General features: G+C 41.0%; 1 protein-coding gene across 6 annotated transcripts in view; it reads right to left on the bottom strand.

The window, feature by feature from the left end:
* Positions 1-24658, bottom strand: part of vwa2 (von Willebrand factor A domain containing 2) — a 45819-nt gene that overhangs the window by 13128 nt on the left and 8033 nt on the right. For 5 of the 6 annotated variants that reach the window (XM_035407110.1, XM_035407109.1, XM_035407111.1 and 2 more), the window contains 5 exons: positions 21836-21897; positions 9498-9572; positions 5740-5873; positions 5529-5638; positions 1766-1960 (listed from right to left, as the gene is read on the bottom strand). In XM_035407110.1, coding sequence (XP_035263001.1) covers positions 1766-1960; positions 5529-5638; positions 5740-5873; positions 9498-9572; positions 21836-21890 — 569 coding nt within the window. In that variant the 5' untranslated portion in view covers positions 21891-21897. Of the gene's footprint in view, positions 1-1765; positions 1961-5528; positions 5639-5739; positions 5874-9497; positions 9573-11039; positions 11402-21835; positions 21898-24658 lie in introns of those variants that run through there. The other variant, XM_035407113.1, reaches the window with a different exon arrangement.

Raw genomic sequence — 24658 nt, 5'->3', positions numbered from 1 at the left:
ACATCTCTAACCTTCTACCATGATGAACCTCAGAGACATCTCTAACCTTCTACAGGGATCAACCTCAGAGACATCTCTAACCTTCTATAATGATGAACATCAGAGACATCTCTAACCTTCTCTGACAGAGATAAACCTCAGAGACATCTCTAACCTTCTCCTACAGGGATGAACCTCAGAGACTTCTCTAACCTTCTACAGGGATCAACCTCAGAAACATCTCTAACCTTCTACAGGGATGAACCTCAGAGACATCTCTAACCTTCTACAGGGATCAACCTCAGAGACGTCTCTAATCTTCTATAATGATGAACATCAGAGACATCTCTAACCTTCTCTGACAGAGATGAACCTCAGAGACATCTCTAACCTTCTCTGACAGAGATGAACCTCAGAGACATCTCTAACCTTCTCTGACAGAGATAAACCTCAGAGACATCTCTAACCTTCTACAGGGATGAACCTCAGAGACATCTCTAACCTTCTACAGGGATGAACCTCAGAGACATCTCTAACCTTCTCCTACAGGGATGAACCTCAGAGACATCTCTAACCTTCTACAGGGATCAACCTCAGAGACATCTCTAACCTTCTATAATGATGAACATCAGAGACATCTCTAACCTTCTCTGACAGAGATAAACCTCAGAGACATCTCTAACCTTCTCCTACAGGGATGAACCTCAGAGACTTCTCTAACCTTCTACAGGGATCAACCTCAGAGACATCTCTAACCTTCTACAGGGATGAACCTCAGAGACATCTCTAACCTTCTACAGGGATCAACCTCAGAGACATCTCTAATCTTCTATAATGATGAACATCAGAGACATCTCTAACCTTCTCTGACAGAGATGAACCTCAGAGACATCTCTAACCTTCTCTGACAGAGATGAACCTCAGAGACATCTCTAACCTTCTCTGACAGAGATGAACCTCAGAGACATCTCTAACCTTCTACAGGGATGAACCTCAGAGACATCTCTAACCTTCTACCATGATGAACCTCAGAGACATCTCTAACCTTCTACCATGATGAACCTCAGAGACATCTCTAACCTTCTACAGGGATCAACCTCAGAGACATCTCTAACCTTCTATAATGATGAACATCAGAGACATCTCTAACCTTCTCTGACAGAGATAAACCTCAGAGACATCTCTAACCTTCTCCTACAGGGATGAACCTCAGAGACATCTCTAACCTTCTACAGGGCTGAACCTCAGAAACATCTCTAACCTTCTTCTACAGGGATGAACCTCAGAGACATCTCTAACCTTCCATAATGATGAACATCAGAGACATCTCTAACCTTCTACAGGGATGAACCTCAGAGACATCTCTAACCTTCTCCTACAGGGATGAACCTCAGAGACATCTCTAACCTTCTCCTACAGAGATAAACTTCAGAGACATCTCTAACCTTCTACCATGATGAACCTCAGAGACTTCTCTAAACTTCTCCTACAGGAATGAACTTCAGAGAAATCTCTTCCCCCCTCCTCATCAACCCAGCAATAAACCAGGATAATTCAAGAGCATTATGCAATAAAACTCTATGCAAGCGAGCAAGCACAGATGTGAGAGGGTACCAAAATCATAGCTAGTACCTGGGATATCAGGCGCCCAGGTATAAAAATCATTCAAATTACAGCTGGCACCTGATGGTATTCGATACCCAGGTATGAAGGGCACACAAATCAGAGTTTGCACCTGGGGTACTGAATACCCGGGTGTGAAGGGTGCGCAAATCGGAGTTTGTACCTGGGGTATCGGATTCCCACAGCAAACAAGATGATTCCCGTGCTCTTCACCTCGGAAGCGAGGGCCAGTACGTTGCCTTGGGACTTTCCGTCGGAGAGCAGGATTAGGATACGCGGCACGGTGCCATTACGCCCGCCGGGGAAGCCCTTCCGGAGCACATACTTAAAACCCAACCCCGTCTGAGTGCTGCCACCCCTGAGAGAGGGGGAGAGAGTGAGAGCGAAGAGGAGGAAGGGAGGGAAAGAAAGTTTGCTATTTAGAGGCAAAATAAGATATATCAATTAGGATTTCACAGCGTGGGGTCAGCTCCTACAAAATATCCCCCATATACAGAGGAAAATAAAAACATAGGAGCATTAGGTAAATGTACTCAACGCTTTAACATCCAAAAACGAATTATTAAATTCTGTCGACACTCAGAGAAAAACAGTGATAACAACTCATACTAAGGCCCTTAAATGGCAAGAGCTGAACACTGAAGAGAGCCTCTAACACTATGTTTCTGTGCTGCTTAGTTCACTAACCCCCACTAACAGTCATCAGGACAGCACTATTCCAACAAAACTCCAGACAAACTGATTACCTCACACATCTGACAATTTAAACAAAAAAATCTAAACAAGCTGTTGTGCTTGTCTTGCCCCAAAATAAAAACACGGTAGGAGGCTGTGGAAAAATTACACAGAAAAACACTGACAAAGTGCAGAATCAGTTAGGACAGGCTGGCTATATAGAGACTGGTACCAGGAGATTTGATTGCTCAGAGGAGAGAGGCTTGTACTCCCACTGAAACCAGCTGCTGATCGAGACAGAACTGCACTTCCTTTCATTTCTATTAAATAGGAGAATTTAACAGAAATCAGCAACATCTGTTTCTGAAATTTAAAATGCCATACCCAAAGTGTTTGAAACAAACAAATGTAAATGGGTGACAGGAAAGGAGCTGTGGAAATTTGGAAGCAGAAAATAGCTGTCTGCCATGCACTGAGAGTCAATAGTGACTCCTAACCCCTGTTAATCACATAGTTATTGTTATAAATTATTATTATACTTATATTATAAGTATTTTATAGTATTACTATTATTTTTGTGTTGTGTTTTAAATTTGTTTCACTCAGCTCTCATGACCGTTCAATCTTTATGACAACTATACAAGTTTTTACTTTATACATTGTAAAAAAAAATATGTAAGAGAAAGACAGAGTGGGAGGTAGGTAGACAAAGAAACGAAAACTAATTTTATTTAGAAAGAAACTCATTTTAGCGACCATCAAATAAGATTATCAAAAAAATTTTGAATAACAAAAATAAAAATGAAAAAAGGAAAACTAGGAAAAAAGGAACTATTTTACACATATGTAAAAAAAAATAGGGACAGGGAGCAAGAGGAAGGGAGAGAGAGAGGGGAAGATAGCTGATTAATCAGTCAGTTACAAAGTCTTGGAATGGAGTATTTGTTAAGGAGGAATGGATTTACAGTCTTGTCATGCTCAAACTCTGCTGCAAGCTAATCCCTTTTCCCAGTTGTCCAGTGGAATTGACAAGCGCTGATATTTTTTCAGTGAGATTTGCAGTGGTGGACAGTAATGAATTACATGTACTGTACTTTACTCAAGTGTTTCCATTTTGGGAGACTTTTTATTTTCACTCCACTACATTTCAAACGAAATATCCTACTTTTTACTCCACTACTTTTGTGCGATATCTGTCTGTTACTCGTTACTTTGATGTGGAGAAAATGGATTGTCTAAAAGATCCTATAGAATAATAATACGACATCACTTTCATACTGAAGCCTACCAATCAGGGCGTTTCGATTGGCTCATGACACTTTGAACCAAAGACGTTAGCTAGGCGGGAAGGCGAGTAGAGACAGGCGATTTGGAACACAGAGAGACAGCATTCACTGTGTTAGCAGTCAAAGACGCTGCACCTGACGAAACGTTGTTAACGGTTTTTCGTAATTTCTTGGGAAATACTATTATTATTGAGGACTTCTGGGTATGCCTAAGCCATATGTTTGTTGATATACCTAGCTGTCATCGTTTTCATTTGTAATTTTGCATCTGGAATAGCGTTTTTATCACATTCACATCTGCATTAAGCTATGACCTGTTGCCTGTGTTATATCCTTTCTGGTGGCTAAGTCGCCAGGAAACCTCAATGTATTTTGATATTTGATAGTGAAATATTGGAATTGATGGTGCCTTTGTTCCATTTAAAAAAATTAAACAGTGAATTTGTATTTATACCATAGTTTTCACTCTTACATACAGTATGTTAGGAGGTGAACAATTTAGTTTGCCTATTGTATTTTAAAATTGTTTGTCATGTCAGCAACCCCTGACAAACATAACCATACTAAATAATAGTACTTTTTACTTTTGATACTTAAGTATTTTTAAAAGCAGGTACTTTTTCTACTTTGACTCAAGTAGAAATTTAAATTGAAGACGTCTACTTTTAGTGGAGTAATATTTAGCAAGGGTATCTGTACTTTCACTCAAGTACAGGATTTGTGTACTTCGTCCACCACTGGAGATTTAAGATGGCAGTTTCACACTACACTCTGGGTGAAAAGCCATGCCCTCTAGGGGAAGAAAGAGAGCTAGCTGCAGTCAGGAGTAAATCTGGTTTTCAGCACCAACTGGCACCACTTTCCACCCCTCCCTCATCCCATCCAGGATCCAATTACTGTGCATTCTCCCCATTCCTCACTCTCCACTGGACACAGCTACTGTACTGTATGCCGTGCACATACACGCGTGCATGCACACACACACACATACACACATACACTCTCTCTCACACACACACACACTTACAGCTGTCATTCTCACTTACTCGCACCCTTCATAATGATCAAAAAAGGCTGCATAAAATAAACAACACAAGTTGTATTGTATGCTCAAAAACAGGGAAATTTGTTATTTTAATGTGTAATATAATTTCCAAAAAAGATAAGGTGTCAAGAATGATTTCTCAAAAAGTTGTTAAGGTGTTAAGAATAAAATTACAGGCATATTCTATATATTCCCACTGGGATGTTGTTTGACCATTCCTGCACTTCTGGATTGCAAGAGTGCTCAAAATACTGTAAATGGGATGCCAATAATTTTTACACTTATCTTTTTGGGAAATACAATTATTATTTGGAAAAAAAATTTCTCTGAGCATTTGCATCAGAATTAAAGAACATTAATAATAATTTTGGAGGCCACTATACATGTGATGCACATCTATGCAATGAGAGGATCACGTATGCAGTGAGAGGGCCACGTATGCCGTAAGAGGATCACGTACTATGTAGTGAGAGCATCACATATGTAGTGAGAGGATCATGTATAGGTATGTAGTGAAATGATCATGTATGCAGTGAGAGGGTCAAGGATGTAGTGAGAGGGTCACATATGTTGTCAGACAGTCACATGTAATGAAAGAGTTATGTATGCAGTGAGAGGATCACATATGTAATGAAAGGATCACGTATGCAGTTAGAGAGTCATGTACAGTATGCAGTGAGAGGGTCACAAATGCAGTGAGAAAGTCACGTATGCAGTGAGAAGGTCACAAGTAATGAAAGAGTTACGTATGCAGTGAGAGGGTTACGTATGCAGTGAGAGGATCATGAATTTAATGAAAGGATCACGTATGCAGTGAGAGGGTAATGTACAGTATGCAGTGAGAGGGTAATGTACAGTATGCAGTGAGAGGGTTACGTATGCAGTGAGAGGATCACATATGCAGTGAGAGGGTCACGTACTTGAAGGAAAGTTTCTTCAGTCTTTTCTTCAGCTCTTCCTTAGTTTGATAGGAGTCCAGCGGAATCTCCAGCCGTGCTGTGGAGCTATACTGAATCACCCCCACTCTCGCCTGCAGGGCAGGACACAAGGACTATGTTGGACCTATTCTCGTACTCAAGATTTACTGACGTGGTCACTCCCACCCCATCCCACATCACGCCATTAACCCACCTTGTCAGGCTGGATATCCAGAGCCTCACAAAACTTCAGGGCAAAATGTTTGGACCTCTCAAAGCTGCCCTTCCCAACACTGTAAGAGCTGTCTATCAGCAGGAGGATATCAATGCCTGCAGAGCACTGCATCACTGTGTAGAGAGTGAACACACACACACACAAACACAGGCAGTGATTAATGCAACAGAATGGCATTTCCTAACAGCAGAAGTGGAATAGGTTAATGGGTAACACACAGAGTAAATTTTAACTGTATTCCTCCTGAAATTCTTCAAAAAAAAAAAAAAAAAACAATGCTGTAGGGCAGGATGTGTGAGGCCATGTCTATGAAAGTAAACCATGTTTTGCTGTGGCTAATTCAGTTTGTTCACTTGGTACTTTGACATGTGACAGGGATGTGCTTTCTAGACCATTCTCTCCTCTTTTATTTAGTGTGCTTGGGCTGATCCAGTCAGTAATTAACATAGTTCCATGTCCCAGAGGTCTTTAAAATCATGCTACCATGGCATTAACCGTAGGCTGGGTCACTATTTATACTGTGTTTATAGCTGTGACATCACCAGACTTTTCTCAACTGCACTTTTACACTAGTAGAAGAGAGGCAAATCACCATTTCCACACATACCATTGTAGAAATATCAGCTGCATGCAAGTCTTAAAACATTATCTTGTTTTCAGTTGCATACCATATTAAATGTAATACCTGTACGTTTAAACCTAAGTCAAGCAGTTTGTAATTATGATTATTATTTTTAGCTAATCCACAATCTAACATAGATTACTTTTTCATATGCATTCCAATTTCACCTTTTAAAAAATTTAGCCTTTATTTAACCAGGCCAGTATTCATTCAGATGTAAAATCTCTATTATCCAGATTATACCCAGAAGGCAGGACCTAAAGCATATATTATAATAATAATAATAATAATAATAATAATAATAATAATAATTATTATTATTATTATTATTATTATTATTAATAATAATAATAATAATAATAATATTATTGTTGTTGTTGTTGTTGTAAATGTGTATATGCAAGTATGTTTCATTTCATATGTATTTTTTATGCATCTTTTTTCACTTAATTTTATATATGTATATATGAAAGTGTGCATTTTTTTGTATAAAGCACATTGGATTTCCTATTGTATGAAATGTGCTATATAAATAAAATTGAACTTGAACAGCTGGCTGAATGAGAGTTAACTGCTCCAGTGAGGGCCAATTGGTAAGGAAACAAAGGACCGTGAGTGCCAAAATAACCCCAGTGAAGGGCAGTATATGAGGAGATAACCATACAAAAGTGCAGTTAGGGGAATATAATCCCCTAACTGAGAGGGCAGTTCATAAGAAAATAACGAATGAAGGTATGCAATGAGCTCAATTATGTTTGGGACAAAGATTAATATTTTTTTCTTAATTGGCTCTGTACTCCACAATTTAAGATGTGTAATCAAATATGTGGGTGAAATGAAGATTATCAGCTTTTATTAAAGGGTATTATTATACATTTCGGTTTCACCATCTAGAAATTACAGCACATATTATACATAGCCAGACCCCCCCCCCCAATTTAACAAATAGCTTTAGAGGTGTTTCTGATTAGTCAAATGTGTTCAATTGGTTCCTTAGTGCAGGCATAAAGTATTTCCATATCTAGTCTTGATTCAACACTTTTGTATTGCCTTTTGAGTCAACCAGAGTTTTTAAACTAAAGTCAAGGAAGCCATTATGATGCTGAGAAATAAGAAAAAACCAGGCCAAAACTTAAGCATTAAGAAGAAAAAAGTGCCAGTGAGTTCAGCAACTGCAAAGGGCCTGGTAGGCCAAGGAAGACCTCTACAGTTGATAACTGAAGGATTCTCACCATAATGAAGAAAAACCCCCAAGCACCTGTCTGACATATCAGACACACTTCAAAAAACTTCAAAAGGCAGGCGTTGTTGTGCCAGTGACTACTGTCTGCAGAAGACTTAGCGAACAGAACTACAGAAGCTACACTGCAAGCTGCAAACCACTAGTTAGCCGCAAAAACAGGATGGCCAGATTACAGATTGCAAAGTATCTAAAAGAACATGCATAAAAAAAGGTCTTGAGGAAAAATGTGAATAAGATTCATTTGTATCAGAGTGATGGCAAGAGCAAAGTGTGGAGGCCAAAAGGAACTGCCCAAGATCCCCCTCATCTGTGAAACATGGTGGCGGGGGTGTAATGGTTTGGCCGTGTATGGCTGTTACAGGTATTAGCTCACTCGTCTTCGAGTTTTTCAAAACCAAAAGCTGGAAAGTTCTTGACTGGCCCAGTCATTCACCTGATCTGAATCCAATTGAACATGCATTTCATATGGTGAAGATAAAACTTAAGGCAACTAGCCCCTGAAACAAGCAGGAGCTGAAGACGGCTACAGTACAGACCTGGCAGAGCATCATCCGAATGGATACTATGGACTTCAAGCAGTCATTGCACACAAAGGATTTGCACACAAAGGATATGCAACAAAGTACTAAACATGACTACTTTCATTTACACAACATAATATGTCCCAAACATTATGGTGCCCTGAAATAGAAGAACTATGTATAAAAAGTGCTGCAATTTCTACATGGTGAAACAAATTGTATAAATGCCCTTAAATAAAATCTGAGAATGTACACTTTAACCACATGTGAATTGTTGATTAAAACTCAAACATTGTGAAGTAACAAACAACTCACTTTATATATGTTATGGGTGTATAACAGCAGTGAGTAAAAGACATAAATAACATAGTGAAAGAAAGTTATAGATAAATAACCCAGAAAGGAGGAGTTAAGGGTATATAACCTATATGTGGGGTAGTTATTGCTGAATTAATCCAGTGAGGGGCATGATTAGCAAAAGCGTCTCGGGTCACACCCGTAGCGGCCACACACAGACCATATGCTGAGGCAGTATGAAGCAGCCTCTCAGCAAGTTGAAGAGAGAGGTAACAGGCGTGTCTGCTCTTGCCAGGAAGGTAATAATAATTCATGTAAGCATCATGTCAGAACACGCCATTCCGCATAAAAAACACAGTGGTACCAGCAACATCCACGCAAGGCCAACTGTTTAATGAACACACACAGTGTGATGCATGCTCCCGTATGTTCACTCATACACAATTACATGTACACATGAACAACACACACACATGCACACATGCTCACACACACACATGCACACACAGACACAGACAAACACACAAGCAGGTAACTCCTCATCCAAATGTGGCTGAGTTAAACCACATGAGGAGTTTTCTCTGTGAATGTCTCAGGTGACATTGTGGGTGTGGCCTCTTTGTCTCTTTATGTATGAACACCACGTAAGGACAGTGCAGATAACAGTTCAAAGCTTCACACAACTTCAAAAGCACTGTGTGTGGGTGCAGAAATCTAAATGGGATCTCCCGAGCACTCACTCTGTTGAACCCAAAGGTAAACAAGTACATCCACGACGTGATCCCCATTTACAAAACACAACTTTGTGTTTTACCAATGCAAAATGCACAGTTCTTTGTTCAGCAGAAGCTCTTGAGAACTTATACTGATAAATTTTCATGGCATAGAAATAAAAAAATAGCAAGTATAAAATAGAACAGGATTTCTGACAGTTTCAGTTTTTATTTAAATTAGAGAATTTAACCCTGACTATGACTGTATTCCTGTCCTGCCACATACTGTTTGCAGAAATTGCCTTTACATAATTCTGCTTCCCTCACCCGAACATACTCACACTGTCCTGCGGCGTTAATCTTCACGATGGTCTCTTGGTTGGTCTGAATTTCCTGAACGGAGACAGAGGGTCCCACTAAAGTGGAGAGAAAACATAACATCATATAAATCAAATCATACAGCCATACAAAAGTACAAATCGTACAATCATGTAGATAATTACAAGAACAAATGAAGCAAAGCACACAATCACAATAAAATCATGTGGTCACGTGATTTATGTTGTTCAAGTATGTAGAAATCATATGGTGACACTGATATACAATGACATAAATCAGAACTAAGCGTCCAAAGAAATTCCTGGGTGGTGTGGCCAGGTAAAGCCGTAGTCCTTGGCAATAATGAGACACCTCACAGTCCTGAACGGAATCCTAGCCCTGCCGATACCGACAGGTTGGGAGTCCAGCAGGGCGGAGCATTATTGGTCATAGCGTTGCCTAGGCAGGAATCCTTTCACCAGAGCTGGCTGCTGGCATAAGCACTGTACTGGCACAGTCCACTGTACTGGCACACCGCCACAATCATCTGTGGGCCACACAATTCAGCTTTGCACATGTGCAAATAACATTTCTGATGCTATGTTCTTGTGAAACACTGCTGACATAACATCTATTGACACCCCCCCCCCCCCCCACCAAAATGCTAGAGCCAGCTCTGTCTTTCACAATCATCGAGGGGCTCCCACCTCACTGCACAGAAGCAACTCCTCTGGGTGCCTGTGGTCTGCCTGTGCCTGTTTCATTCTGCTGAATTATGGGCATTCATCATCTCATTATATTGAAGTCAGGGGAGTTCATCTCATTTTACTGAATTAAGGGGCATTTGTCATCCCATTCTGTTGTAGTTAGGGGTGTTCAACTCATTTTACTGAATTAAGGGGCATTTGCCATGTCATCCTATTGTAGATAGGGGTGTTCATATCATTCTACTGAATTAAGGGGCATTTGTCATCTCATTCTATTGCATTCAGGGGTGTTCTTCATTTCATTCTACTAAATTAAGGGGTATTCATTGTCTCACTCTGCTGCAGTCAGGGGTGTTTTCTCCCAGTGCCAATTTTTCCCAATGTGCTCATCTTGGTTATTTGTATTCTTTTTTTCTTACCTTATCAGGGCCTCAGCAGCCGTGCAGAGAAGCCACAGGCCCCATCTCCCTGTGCTCCTTGTTGCACCACCGGTGCATACAAACACAATGCAACCAGTTGCTGCTGCAAATAACATGCAACAGATGAACTTTGGTTTTGGGGATACGTGTGACATCTGTCTTTCGATGGCCGTCAGCTGACTGTTACAGCCAGCCGGTGTCAGCTCTTCAGACTGGAATTTATTGCATGCAGTATTTCAGCATTCCTCTCATGGGGATTTATTACCCCCGTCTTTTAGTGTGTTCCCCACAAGGGCATTTATTATTGCCTGTCAGAGTTCCTCATAGGGGTGTTTATAATTGCCAGTCTTTCATTGTTCCTCAAGGGGACTGAGGAAGCACCAGTCCCCATTAAACTTAGTAGTTTGTGCCTGCGGCCTATCCGTTTTCTTACAATTACCTTGGAGCTGAACTGCTGGACTCTTATGAGTCAAAGGGTATTGGATTCACTGTTCCCTGTCTCTTTCTCTCCTGCTCTCTCCCTCCCTTCGTTTCTCTGAAAAGAAGAGAATTATGCACCACCATCCCTCCTCCATGGCAACCCAAAAGTGCAGGGCATCACTGTGTGAAATGCCCAATCAAGTGGGTGAGAGCTGTCTGTTTACAGCAGTGTCATGCACACTCTGAAAACTGCTGCCCTGACCACCGCTCCACTCCGAACACTGCTGCCCTGACCACCACTCCATCCTGAACACTGCTGCCCTGACCACCACCCCACTCTGAACACTGCTCCACTCTGAACACTGCTGCCCTGACCACCACCCCACTCTGAACACTGCTGCCCTGACCACCACCCCACTCTGAACACTGCTCCACTCTGAACACTGTTGCCCTGACCACCACCCCACTCTGAACACTGCTGCCCTGACCACCGCTCCACTCCGAACACTGCTGCCCTGACCACCACCCCACTCTGAACACTGCTGCCCTGACCACCACCCCACTCTGAACACTGCTGCCCTGACCACCACCCCACTCTGAACACTGCTGCCCTGACCAACACCCCACTCTGAACACTGCTCCACTCTGAACACTGCTGCCCTGACCACCACCCCACTCTGAACACTGCTGCCCTGACCACCGCTCCACTCCGAACACTGCTGCCCTGACCACCACCCCACTCTGAACACTGGCCCACAGTGCTGCACTGGCCACTCCCCCAGCTGCTGCCCCGGTAACCTGTGGCACTCGTAAGCAGACCGCTGGTTTCCGCAAAGTCTGGGAAGGAAACCTTAGTGATGTTATCAGTTCGCTGCCTGTCTGCGATCACTCTTCACACACAGAGAGACACTGATGCAGACTGCCTGCACAAGCACACCATACCATACACACAGTCCTGTCTGCATCAGATACTACACCACAAGACACACATCCACTCTGCTCCTCAATCTATTCATTTCTCTTTTTGTGCTTTACCTCAGCTGAAGTCTTTCAATAAAGCAAAAAAAGAGAAAAAGATATTTTAGTGGATTTACATGCCTACAGTCACTCCCAGTCACAGGATTGTAGGTTTTAAACAGCATAATCAAACTGTGTTGTCTTTTTAAATGATTCTGGATTGAAAAATGATCCAGGGCCCAGGTGATTACTTGATTACTTTATTCCTACTGAACAGCAAAATGCTAATTTGTGTGTAGTTTTGTGCCCTTAAGTTTGTCATCACTAGAGAGAGTTCTATGAGTCAATGGGGCTATTTGTGCATGCATGCATGTGTGTGTGCGTGTGTGTGTTTGTGCATGTGTGGGTGTGTGTGTGTGTGAGTGTGCAGGTGTGTGTGTGTCTGTGTGCGTATGTGTGTGTATGTGTGAGTGTGTGTCTGTGTAAGTGTGCGTGTGTGTGTGTGTGTTTGTGCGTGTGTCCTACTGGATCAGCATTACATAAACCATAGGTTCTCCATAATACAGAGTAATCATGTTTTATTTCATTGGAATACTGATGTCATGGGGAACAAGTTGGTGTCTCTGGACATGAGGTGCTGACTAAAGATGATCTTGATACCTATGGGTCAGCACCCAGCCAGATACAAAGTCTAACCCTGTGTGGTATGCTTACAGAAATAATGCAAGCAGGATCATTAATGTACTGTTTTATTATGTTTCTGTCTTTTTTCGATGACTTGATGTTTTGTTTCGATCTTTTAGTATATAAGGGGACCGGTGCAATGGTTCGGGCACACTTGTCAACATGGTCTCCTACGCATCATATGCGTATACCCATCTTACTACACACATTTTACCATTATTCACATACTGTACAATAAATTGCATTCACTTGAACCTGGCATTCCTCATTGACTCTTACCACTGCACACCTAGCAGTTTTAAGGTCCTAACAAACACACAGAACTCAAGATATCTGCACCATAGTCACTTGCCTATACACTAGTGCTGTAGCAGGATACACAATTATATTTATACAGGCTACACAAGCCAGAGGCATGTTTGCGTCTACCAAGATAGACAGCAATCCGCATAGAACCACACTACTGATGGAAAGCAGTCTCCTCCATCTATGCATAACTTTTAGCCCAGAGGAAAGGTTTAAACACTATTCTGGAGTCAGATAACGGAGATAACATTAAATAAATCCCATTCCAGTAACACCAAGTTGCACAACATGTGTTGCTTCGCCACTCAGATACTTCTGCTGTTTCGTGTAACTGAGGAGATTCTTTGTGTGTTGTGTGTGTCTGTGTGTGCGCATGCGGGTGTGTGAGTGTGTGTGTGTGTGCATGTCTGTGTGTGCGCATGTGTGGGTGTGTTGGGTTCTTGTCTGTGTGTGCATGTGTGTGAGTGAGTGCATGTGCATGTCTGTGTGTGCGCATGTGTGTATGTGTGTGTGCTGGGTTCATGTCTATGTGTGCGTGCGTGCATGTGTGTGTGAGTGTGTGTGTTCCAATGCAGCTGCTGTCTCCATGAGAGATGATGAAGGACACAGGACTCCAAGGCGGAGTATGGAGTGATAAGCTACTGGGCTTTAAAATGACTTACCCTTGACGAATCCTACCGGATTATCACCTGTCCCCTGAATCCTCCCATCAGACATCTGACTCACCAGGAGACGGGAGCAGCCCTGCCTGTGCTTGATTTATTACCTGTGTCCAATCAGTGTGCGTATGTGTGTGTGTGTGCATGACAGAAAGTGTTTGTTAGTGTTTGTATGAGTGTAAGTGTGTGAGTGAGCAGCAGTGTTTGCCAGTGGGTTTGTGCACGACAAAGAGTTTTTCCATGTTTGTGATTGTGTATGACAGAAAGCATTTGTTAGTGCCTATATAAGTGTAAGTGTGTGAGAGAGCAATAGTGTTTGTGAGTGGGTTTCTGCATGACATTGGTTCGTGCTTGTGTATGTATATGCATGCGTGTATGTGTGTATGTGTTGTGTGTGTGAGTGCATGGTGAAAAGTGTTAGTGTGAGAGAACAAGAATTTTTCTGTTTCAGTCAGTGTGTGCATTATAGAGAGTGCTTGTTAGTGATGGTGTATGAATGTCCGAGTGTGCGCACACATATTGGGATAAAAACATATTGACAGTACAGGTGCCAGACATGCTGATAGGGACAGCCTTTGTCTGACAGACAGAAGCACAGCAAATTCAGAAGAACATTCCGGTGTTTGAATATTTGACATTCCTGCTACAGCAGTCAGAAAAAAGAGAAGGCTGGAGAACTAAGATGAAAGAAAGGCCACTGCTCTCTAACAGTTAAAAGCCTGGCTTTATCGCGTTGTAAATACTTGGAACAGCTCTACAGCTGTTATTTAAAAAGCATTAAATGCTGGTTTGGGCAGAGCCCTCCCAACTCCCTGAGGGTGAATACTCCGTGGGCAAAACCGTATTATTGTGGCAAGGACGTAAAAATGGCGCAAATACCTCCGTCTGGGTCTGAGTGCATGGGGAACAGGAGGGTAGCTCTTCCAGTTCAGGCAATTACTTTCTGTTTATGCTAAATGCGAAAATGAATGCTAACATTAAAGTTGTTAAAAACAGTTTTGTACCTTACCTTAATGAAACAGACTGGTTTGCTGTTGTTGCACAGTAACGCTCTCTCTTTTACCACATTTTAGAGTTACGATGATGTGCCAAAAGTTCTCAATCATTATGCCGTTCAGTAAACAAACTTGTGATATCCTAACAGTGGCACAGGTGTTTCAAGGGAGAGAATTTGGAAACAGAGGGTTCTATTTTTGATTCACAGTTCTGTTACACACAAACACCACACACATGTGACCTCAATAACCTCATATCACAGTTAAAATGGATAATGTGCAAAAGCCATGAGCTGGGTAAGCATCCCTCCATAAAGGGGCATTCTGCTGAAGAAGCAGAATACTCAACTGCCCTTTTCAACACTGTGCCAGACAACTTGTCATCTCAAATTTTTAGAAAAATTCGGAATAACATACACATCTGCGGGGTTCAATGGCTGGAAGGTATTCACAGGAGCAGATGAGGTGAGGTCCCAGCAGAGATTTACAGTACCCCGCGACTGCTGTGATGGGGGGTACAGAAAGCCAAAATTCCAAGAGGATCAGTAAGGCTGGATTCACACCAGATCAGGCAATGCGGCACCTTGCCGCAGGGTTGTGCGGAGGTGTGGGCGTGTCACTACATGGCCCATTTGTGTGATGTCATGTTGTGAACTTTAACCCCCCCCCCATTTCCTTCTCAATCAAATGGACACAAACACAAACCGAAGGAAGCTTCTTGCTATCGTTATTTTGCAACGTAGACTGCAAGCCAGACGCAGATGTCGAAGCTAGGTACACGAAATAAACCAAGCGAGGACACAACTGGGAGAGTATCATTGTTTGGTCCATGAACTCCATAGTGCTATATACAATAAACTAGCATGCAAGAACTGCTAAATAGCGAATCTTTTTTATACGGCTTAATTCCGACATTCGGTATTGATATTTAGCTAGTAACTATTGTTTCGGTACTCGTCCCATTAAATCATGTTACCGATATTTCGCCTATTTCATATATAGTTGCAAATCAGTTTACGTTTTCTGTCTGTTGAACGAAGGTGGTCGATAATAGGTGCTCTCACTCTACCTGGCGGTCACAAAGTTTTATTTGGTCTTGGTTGGTCACGATAATCCCGCCCCCAGCCCCTGACGTAAGCGGTTCTTGGTTCTTGGTGTCTCTCACAGTAAAGTGTCTCTCACAGTAAAGTGTCACACAATAAAGTGTCCCTAACAGTAAAGTGTCTATACTAGTAAAGTGTCACATAGTAAAGTATATCTAACAGTAAAGTGTCTCTCACAGTAAAGTGTTACAAAGTGAAGTGTCTCTCACAGTAAAGTGTCACAGAGTAAAGTGTCTCCAATAGTAAAGTGTCACACAGTAAAGTGTCTCTTACAGTAAAGTGTCTCACAGCAAAGTGTCTCTAACAGTAAAGTGTCTATAATAGTAAAGTGTCACTCAGTAAAGTGTCTCTCACAGTAAAGTGTCACTCAGTAAAGTGTCCCTAACAGTAAAGTATATCTAACAGTAAAGTGTCTCTCACAGTAAAGTCACAAAGTGAAGTGTCATTCACAGTAAAGTGTCTCACAGTAAAGTGTCACAAAGTGAAGTGTCTCTCACAGTAAAGTGTCACACAATAGTGTCCCTAACAGTAAAGTGTCTATACTAGTAAAGTGTCACATAGTAAAGTATATCTAACAGTAAAGTGTCTCTCACCGTAAAGTGTTACAAATTGAAGTGTCTCTCACAGTAAAGTCTCACAAAGTGAAGTGTCTCTCACAGTAAAGTGTCTATAATAGTAAAGTGTCTCTAACAGTAAAGTGTCACACAGTAAAGTGTCTTTAACAGTAAAGTGTCACACAGTAAAGTGTCTCAGAGTAAAGTGTCTCTAACAGTAAAGTGTCTCAGAGTAAAGTGTCTCCAATAGTAAAGTGTCACACAGTAAAGTGTCTCTTACAGTAAAGTGTCTCACAGCAAAGTGTCTCTAACAGTAAAGTGTCTATAATAGTAAAGTGTCACTCAGTAAAGTGTCTCTCACAGTAAAGTGTCACTCAGTAAAGTGTCCCTAACAGTAAAGTATATCTAACAGTAAAGTGTCTCTCACAGTAAAGTCACAAAGTGAAGTGTAATTCACAGTAAAGTGTCTCACAGTAAAGTGTCACAAAGTGAAGTGTCTCTCACAGTAAAGTGTCACACAATAGTGTCCCTAACAGTAAAGTGTCTATACTAGTAAAGTGTCACACAGTAAAGTATATCTAACAGTAAAGTGTCTCTCACAGTAAAGTCACAAAGTGAAGTGTCATTCACAGTAAAGTGTCTCACAGTAAAGTGTCACATAGTAAAGTATATCTAACAGTAAAGTGTCTCTCACAGTAAAGTGTTACAAATTGAAGTGTCTCTCACAGTAAAGTCTCACAAAGTGAAGTGTCTCTCACAGTAAAGTGTCTATAATAGTAAAGTGTCTCACAGTAAACTGGCACACAGTAAAGTCTCACACAGTAAAGTGTCTATGATAGCAAAGTGTCACACAGTAAAGTGTTTCTGACAGTAAAGTGTCTCACAGTAAAGTTTCACAAAGTAGTGTCTCGCATTAAAGTGTCACACAGTAAAGTGTCTCTAACAGTAAAGTGTCACACAGTAATGTGTCTCTAATATGAAGTGCCTCACAGTAAAGTGCCTCTAACAGTAAAATGTCACACAGTAAGGTGTCTCTAATAGTAAAGTGCCAAACAGTAAAGTGTCACACATTAAAGTTTCACAGAGTAGTGTCTCACATTAAAGTGTCACACAGTAAAGTGTCTCTAATAGTAAAGTGTCTCACAGTAAAGTGCCAAACAGTAAAGTGTCTCTAACAGTAAAGTGTCACACAGTAAAGTGTCTCTAACAGTAAAGTGTCACACAGTAAAGTGTCTCAGAGTAAAGTGTCTCTAACAGTAAAGTGTCTCAGAGTAAAGTGTCTCTAATAGTAAAGTGTCTCACAGTAAAGTGCCAAACAGTAAAGTGTCTCTAACAGTAAAGTGTCACATAGTAAAGTGTCTCTAACAGTAAAGTGTCACACAGTAAAGTGTCTCTAACAGTAAAGTGTCACACAGTAAAGTGTCTCTAACAGTAAAGTGTCACACAGTAAAGTGTCTCTAACAGTAAAGTGTCTCTAAAAATAAAGCGTCACACAGTAAAGTGTCTCTAACAGTAAAGTGTCTCTCACAGTAAAGGGTCTCTAATAGAAAAGTGTCTCTAATAGTAAAGTGTCTCTCACAGTAAAGTGTCTCTAATAGTAAAGAGTCTCTCACAGTAAAGTGTCTCTAATATTAAAGTGTCACACAGTAAAGTATCTCTCACAGTAAAGTGCCTTAATAGTAAAGTGTCTCTCACAGTAAAGTGTCTCTAATAGTAAAGTGTCACACAGTAAAGTGTCTCTAACAGTAAAGTGTCACACAGTAAAGTGTCTCTAACAGTAAAGTGTCTCTAAAAATAAAGCGTCACACAGTAAAGTGTCTCTAACAGTAAAGTGTCTCTCACAGTAAAGGGTCTCTAATAGAAAAGTGTCTCTAATAGTAAAGTGTCTCTCACAGTAAAGTGTCTCTAATAGTAAAGAGTCTCTCACAGTAAAGTGTCTCTAATATTAAAGTGTCACACAGTAAAGTATCTCTCACAGTAAAGTGCCTTAATAGTAAAGTGTCTCTCACAGTAAAGTGTCACACAGTAAAGTATCTCTAATATAAAAGTGTCACATAGTAAAGTGTCACTAATTGTCACTAATAGTAAAGTGTCTCTCACAATAAAGTGTTTCTAATAGTAAAGTGTCACTCAGTAAAATTTCCATACAGTAAAGTGTCACTAATTGTCACTAATAGTAAAGTGTCTCTCACAGTTAAGTGTCTCTAACAATAAATTGTCACTCAGTAAAGCAGTGATGTTCATTCATGGTCCTGGTGAGCCCCAGAATTTGATGTTTTTTGTTTTTGCCTTAATATCAGCAACCTTCAATTGATCAATTATGCATAGAGTAACAATGAAAACCAGCAGAGGAAGCAATGAAGATCACTGCAGTGAAGTGTCACACAGTAAAGTGCCTCTCACACACTGTGAATTGTCTCTCCTGCCATAAAGTGACTCACAGTTATTGTATCCCAACAGAAAAAAGAGTGAATTTAACAAAACATGTAAGTTGTAAACATGTAATATTTAAGAATGGTGTTCACATCTATTTGAAAAGAATACTGCTGTGAACTGCCCAATCTCTTAATCAGTTAAATTATCAGGCTTTCATACTCTCAGCAGTGAGACCCAGCTTATTTCACCTTTCAGTTTACAACTGAATCTATTAAAAACGGAACCACTTTCAATTGGAATTATTGGGGATATAGTACATAGAGTGCTGTAAATTGAATCATAAGTTGGTCTGACCCATGGGCGTAGGAAGCATTGAAAATGCAGGTGAGACAATATAAGGGGGGTCTTGGGGTCCTCCCCCAGAAAATTTTTAACAGAGTAGATGTCATTTCCTGTGTTCTGGCGCCTTTTAACGGGTGGTTTGATATTTTTATCTGGCTATACTAGCATGAGAAAAATTATGGGTACATTTTGTAATTTCATCCAGAGGAAGTGGTTGGCCCCCGATCACATATTTGAAGATATTAAAAACCTAAAAGTACATAAATTGATTCGATGACTAATTCAGAGTCAGCCATCTTTAATAATAACCACTCATTGTTTATTTAAACTTTAAGATCTCTTTATGCTTGCATGTAATTGCAATTTCTGTTAAATGAATTTCTTTAATGTTATCAAATCAATGAGTAAGGTGGAGAGGACAACTGTAGTCAAAGCGCCCAGGCCCCTATGCATTCTCCAATAAACTACATTTATCTTCCAATCATTTCTACTACTATGAAGAATCACCAGGACCTGAGGCCTGTGTCTCAAAGCTAGATTATGTTGTTGGCCAGTTATCTTGGTGGCTTTGTTTACACACACATTTTTACACACATAACACTGCTACCGGATCTAACGGACTATTTTTTAGCGGAAGCAATAAAATCATTTTTAAATCAATATTTTGAGTCAAATTATTGATTTCTTTACTAAGTAGCCGTGTAATAAGCGGGATAATGTACAGCGAGCCGGTCATTATTGTGGTTTGCGTCGTGGTCCTGCATCAACCTGTCGGGGTTTATTTCGCAATACCGGCTCGCTGTACATTATCCCTTACTTAACATCTAGCTAACGGTGCACTGAATACTCCGGAGTTGACAACTAGGCTATCTACTGGGGAAGGGCGATTCCTAATTTCGCCCCTGGCAATCAAATGAAAACTAGCCTCCCTCCTCATCTTTTCACTATTTTGCTAACGTTGATCTTAACGTTAGTTAGCGTTAGCACTTCTTAACAGTTAGCTAACCGAACAGCGAGGCTGCTGTCAGTCAGTATAGACACTTTGTAACAAAAACAAGAAGGCTATAAGCAACATGCAAACAAAATACGGACATTTAGTTAAACGCCAACCTTTTATTTTCGGTAAATTAACAATTTCCTGAACATTTTGTGGTGACAGTGTGTGACCCACCTTAACTCAGTTACCTGGAATACGGGCATCAATGACTAGCTACCGTTAGTGCGTGCTCGGTGTATGTGTGTGCGTGCTATGTGAGAATCTGCCTGGGTGCAAGGTAGCAGTGAACGTGGTAGGGAATTTCATTGATTTGGGCATTCTCTCAATAAGCAAGCGGAATGGATTTGATAATGAAGCACTAACACAGCGCTCTGACAAGAGCTTAGAGTGTATAGACGGACGCACTGATTTTCGGCATGGTAAAAGTGGGGGGGGGGGGGGGGGGGGGGGGGGGGGGGGGCTGGGGGGGCGGCGGCATACATAGCTATTTCTGGTAATAACGTGGCTTTAAAAGGGTAAATCATCAGCAGACATAAACAGCCTGATTAAGAAAAATTAGTGTCTAATTAAGAACAGTTCACAGCCCATTACAATACATAGCTGGTTACTATGGTTGGAACAAAAAGATCTGCATACACAGTGGATCCCCAGGACCAGGGATGAGAAACATGGGTTTAGTGGACATTATTCTCCAGAATTATTTACACAGTCCATATTTCACGTTATCCATTTACACTGTAGGATAGTAACTGAAGTAGTTCAGGTTAAGTATAATATGTTTTCCTTCCACTTTTTGCAGCTAAGACCCTGCTGGAATTTTAACTGAAAGATCCTGAATCCCAAACCACTACATTAGGGCTGTCCAACCCTTTTCCTGGAGATCTACCATCCTGTAGGGTTTCATTTCAACCCTAATTTGTCACACCTGATTCTACTAATTAGCAGCTCAATGAGATCTCTAACTGTTGCATGATGTGTACTGCTATTACCCCTCCACCAAATTTGCTTTTCACTCAGATACCCACAATTACAAAAGAAAAAAATTAGGGAGTGAGGATCATTATAGCACAAACAGATAGAGAGGGGGCTGTAATGCCAAAAGGTTGGGGTCAATCAGTTCAGTTTATTTCTAGAATTTTATAAGTCTATAATGCTACAATGTTACCAAGAGACACAATGCTATAACACAACAAGGCAATAATGCTATAATTCTATAATGCTACAGCACTTGATGCTATAGTATTCTTGTTAGGAAACCCTTCCTGTGTGCAACACTGTTTCCTTCATCTTAGAGTTCGCTGTATTCAGCATAAATGGACAATGGACACAAACTAGGAAGCAGAGACAGGTGGTGAATGACTGGATGCGACTGAGTTCATGACGAGAAGTAAGAGAGGAAAAGAGTGCGCTCATGACCTAGTGACCGTGCAGTATGCACCACAGGACATGTCACACCCCCACCGAGACACAGACCCCAAACAAAGAAAGAGCAGCAGCTGTTTTAATCCCCTTTTTTCAGCATGCTATGAAATATCATCTTTCTCCTAAAACCATGGCATCCTCAACATTTCAGTCCAGGGCAAAACTGCAGATACGTGGCTGCCATAACAAATCCCACCTCCCCACCCCGACCACATAAAACAATCTAAAGGAAAGCGACATTCTTTACTGCGCTTTACAAGTCCAGAAAGATAAATACAGAGGCAAGTGTGCACCTTTTAGGGAAATTATAAGCCTTGACTGAAAGTATGTCCTGTTCCCATCACTAAATATTCTCATGTTCTGCATGTTATGTGTGTTTTCATACAACAGGGAACAATGACGACCCAAAGCCAAACATACCTTGGATGAGAAGCAGCAGGAGAGGGAGAGAGAGCAGGCCTCCATGGCACATCATGAGGACCCTGAAATGGCAAATAAAAAACTGTTACAATATTGAACACAAATCTCAAGAGATCTGCACAGGATTACCAACCAAGTAGTCAGCTCATGCAGTCCTTCCTTCAGCTCTATTTCAGATAAGAAACAGGAGCTTCTATATTACATACAATATACAATACAATATCTATACAATATGGAGCTAAATATCTGATTGGTCTGTAGAACACAGAGCAAAATATCTGACAGGTCTGTAAAATATGGAGCTAAATATTGAATTGGTCAAAGCTGAATATCTGACTGGCCTATAGGATACAGAGCTGAATATCTGATAAGTCTGTAGAATATGGAGCTGAACATGATTGATCTGTAGAATATGGAGATGAGTATCTGAGTGGTCTGTATAATATGGAGCAAAATATCTAATTGGTCTGTAGACCACAGAGCAGTATATCTGATTGGTCTGTAGCAGTGGTTCCCAAACTTGGTCCTGGGCACTCAACATGCACACTGGTTTTAATAGCAATCATTTTTCTTAATTAGGTGCTTTTTATGTTTAGTGGGATTATTACCCTCTTAAACCACATTATATCAGAAATTATTTGCAATATAGCACAATAAGCACAGTATAAACATGGGAATTTTATTATTCATGGCAAGTATAGCTACTGCTCACTTAATGTGGCTTAAAAGGGTAAATAATCCCTTTGAAAGACATGAAAAGCACCTAATTAAGAAAAATTTACAGCTCGTTAAAATTCTGAGTTTGCAATTGTGGTTGGAATGAAAATGAGCATACACAGGGAGGCCCCAGTACGGAGTAATACAGAGCTGAAGATCTAATAAGTCTGTACAATATGAAGCTGAATATGATTGCCCTGTAGAATATGGAGCTAAATATCTGATTGGTCTGCAGAGTATGGAAATGAATATATGATTGGTCTGTGGAACATGGAGTTGAATATCTGAGCAGTCTGTACAATCTGTGGTACAGCTGTGAATGGCCGAGGAGGAGGAGGGAACTGTGGTCAACCATGCTAACCACAGGCCACGCAGTGAGTCCATACTTCATCCATCCTCTGACAAGGGGAACCTCCAGACAAAACGGGGGAAGGGGGATTGTTTTAGGCTTAAAATATGGACCAGACTCCTGCTGACTGTAGGGCATAAAGAGCTTTTTGGTGTCACCGCAGGACTACTGCATCACCACGGGGACAAGGGTAAACATTTGAGAGAGTGGTGACAGAGGAGCGACGCCATGGTAATGGGACAGCTGCTCCCCAGGGGGGCTAGTAACTGAGGAAAGCAGCTGTGTGATGAAGAATGTAGCCCAACAGCTAGCACACTATAAATGGGCTATAATAAGCCCCTCCAGAAAATCGGACATTAAACACTCATATAAACTCCCAATCTTCTTCAGTATTACTCAGCAAGACTACTGTGTAATAGTAGTGTAACTGACTAATATTTCCCAGTCCAGGGTTTATGCAGCTTTCCAAGAACTTCTTAATCCAACTTTTGTTGGCACCTTGTAAGTGTTCCTATTCATTGTTTCTGTATAAAGGATATCACAGGTTAACATAACATCAAGATAACCAGACCGCATTGAACCTTAACCTTAAGCCTTAGCACTAATGATATAATAACGTGTGCAACAGGGCTCCGTATATGTCAGGGGTGCACAACTCCGGTCCTTGAGGACTGATCTACATGCTGGTTTTTGTTCTAATCAATTACCTTAGTTTTAGTTTTCTGACAGCTCTATAAAGTACGCTGGAGCACTCTTGCACTTGAGCACAGTAAAATCTTTAGGATACACTTGCAGTTTGCAGCTCTAGCTGGAACTTATACAAATGCCAGATCAAGATATTATTGAGCTAATGAAACAACTAAAAGCAGAAACTGGCACAAAACCCTGAAATAGACCCCTGGTCTAGGAGAAGGAATCAGGACATCTGGGGCCATGCATAGCGGTTAAGTAGGTACACACACCTGGATTGCGTTAACAAATCAGTCCAGGGCTTAAAAGTATGCTTCTTTATGCAGTAGGTGGCTGAGACCAGGAGCTGACATACCAAGAGAGCAAGTCTGATAGATGCGAAGTGAAAGAACCCCCAAGTGAAAAGCTCTGGTGGTGTTTTGGTTTCTTATTTTTACCCAGGGCCCATGAATGTGAAAGAAGATTTGCTCTTGTTAATGAGAGTGTTCTACCAGTAACTAAAACTCAGGTGAAAACTGGAATTACAGAATCTCCCTGTGTCTAGCTATTCTGTCAGTCCTAGGGGTGTCACCTGACAAGATAAAATACATGTATTTTGTATTTTCAAAATACAGGAAAATACATTTGTAACATTGGGTATTCTGAATTTGTTAAAACATTCAGATTTTTATAATGTACACAAGGCTCTGGTGAGAGTTTGAACCATACAGGAAGGAAGAACAGTTGACATGGTGATACAGCATAACAGAGCATAACTACTAGGCTAATGTTGTTCAAGGGAAGCTAGCCAGTATTCGTTTTAAGTGGCTCTCATCAACTGAGCAACAACTAAGTTAGGGAGTGCAAAGAATTAGATGGTCAGACATCTCTTGATAAGGTTATCACGAACATAAAATGTGTACAAGCTCCCAATCTCCCTCTTCCCACTAGCTACCCAACTGACAAGCTAACTTGCTAACCACTAGCTATGCACCAGCCTACAGGGCTCCAGACTAACTTTTTACATTGGTGGTACTGGTGCACCTAACTTTTTCATTTGCACCAGCACATAATTTAGGTGCACCCAA

The sequence above is a fragment of the Anguilla anguilla genome, chromosome 2 (assembly GCF_013347855.1).
Source record: "Anguilla anguilla isolate fAngAng1 chromosome 2, fAngAng1.pri, whole genome shotgun sequence".
Taxonomy (NCBI): Eukaryota; Metazoa; Chordata; class Actinopteri; order Anguilliformes; family Anguillidae; genus Anguilla; species Anguilla anguilla.
Note: the sequence above shows the minus strand (reverse complement) of the source record. Positions and strands in the feature narration are given on the sequence as shown.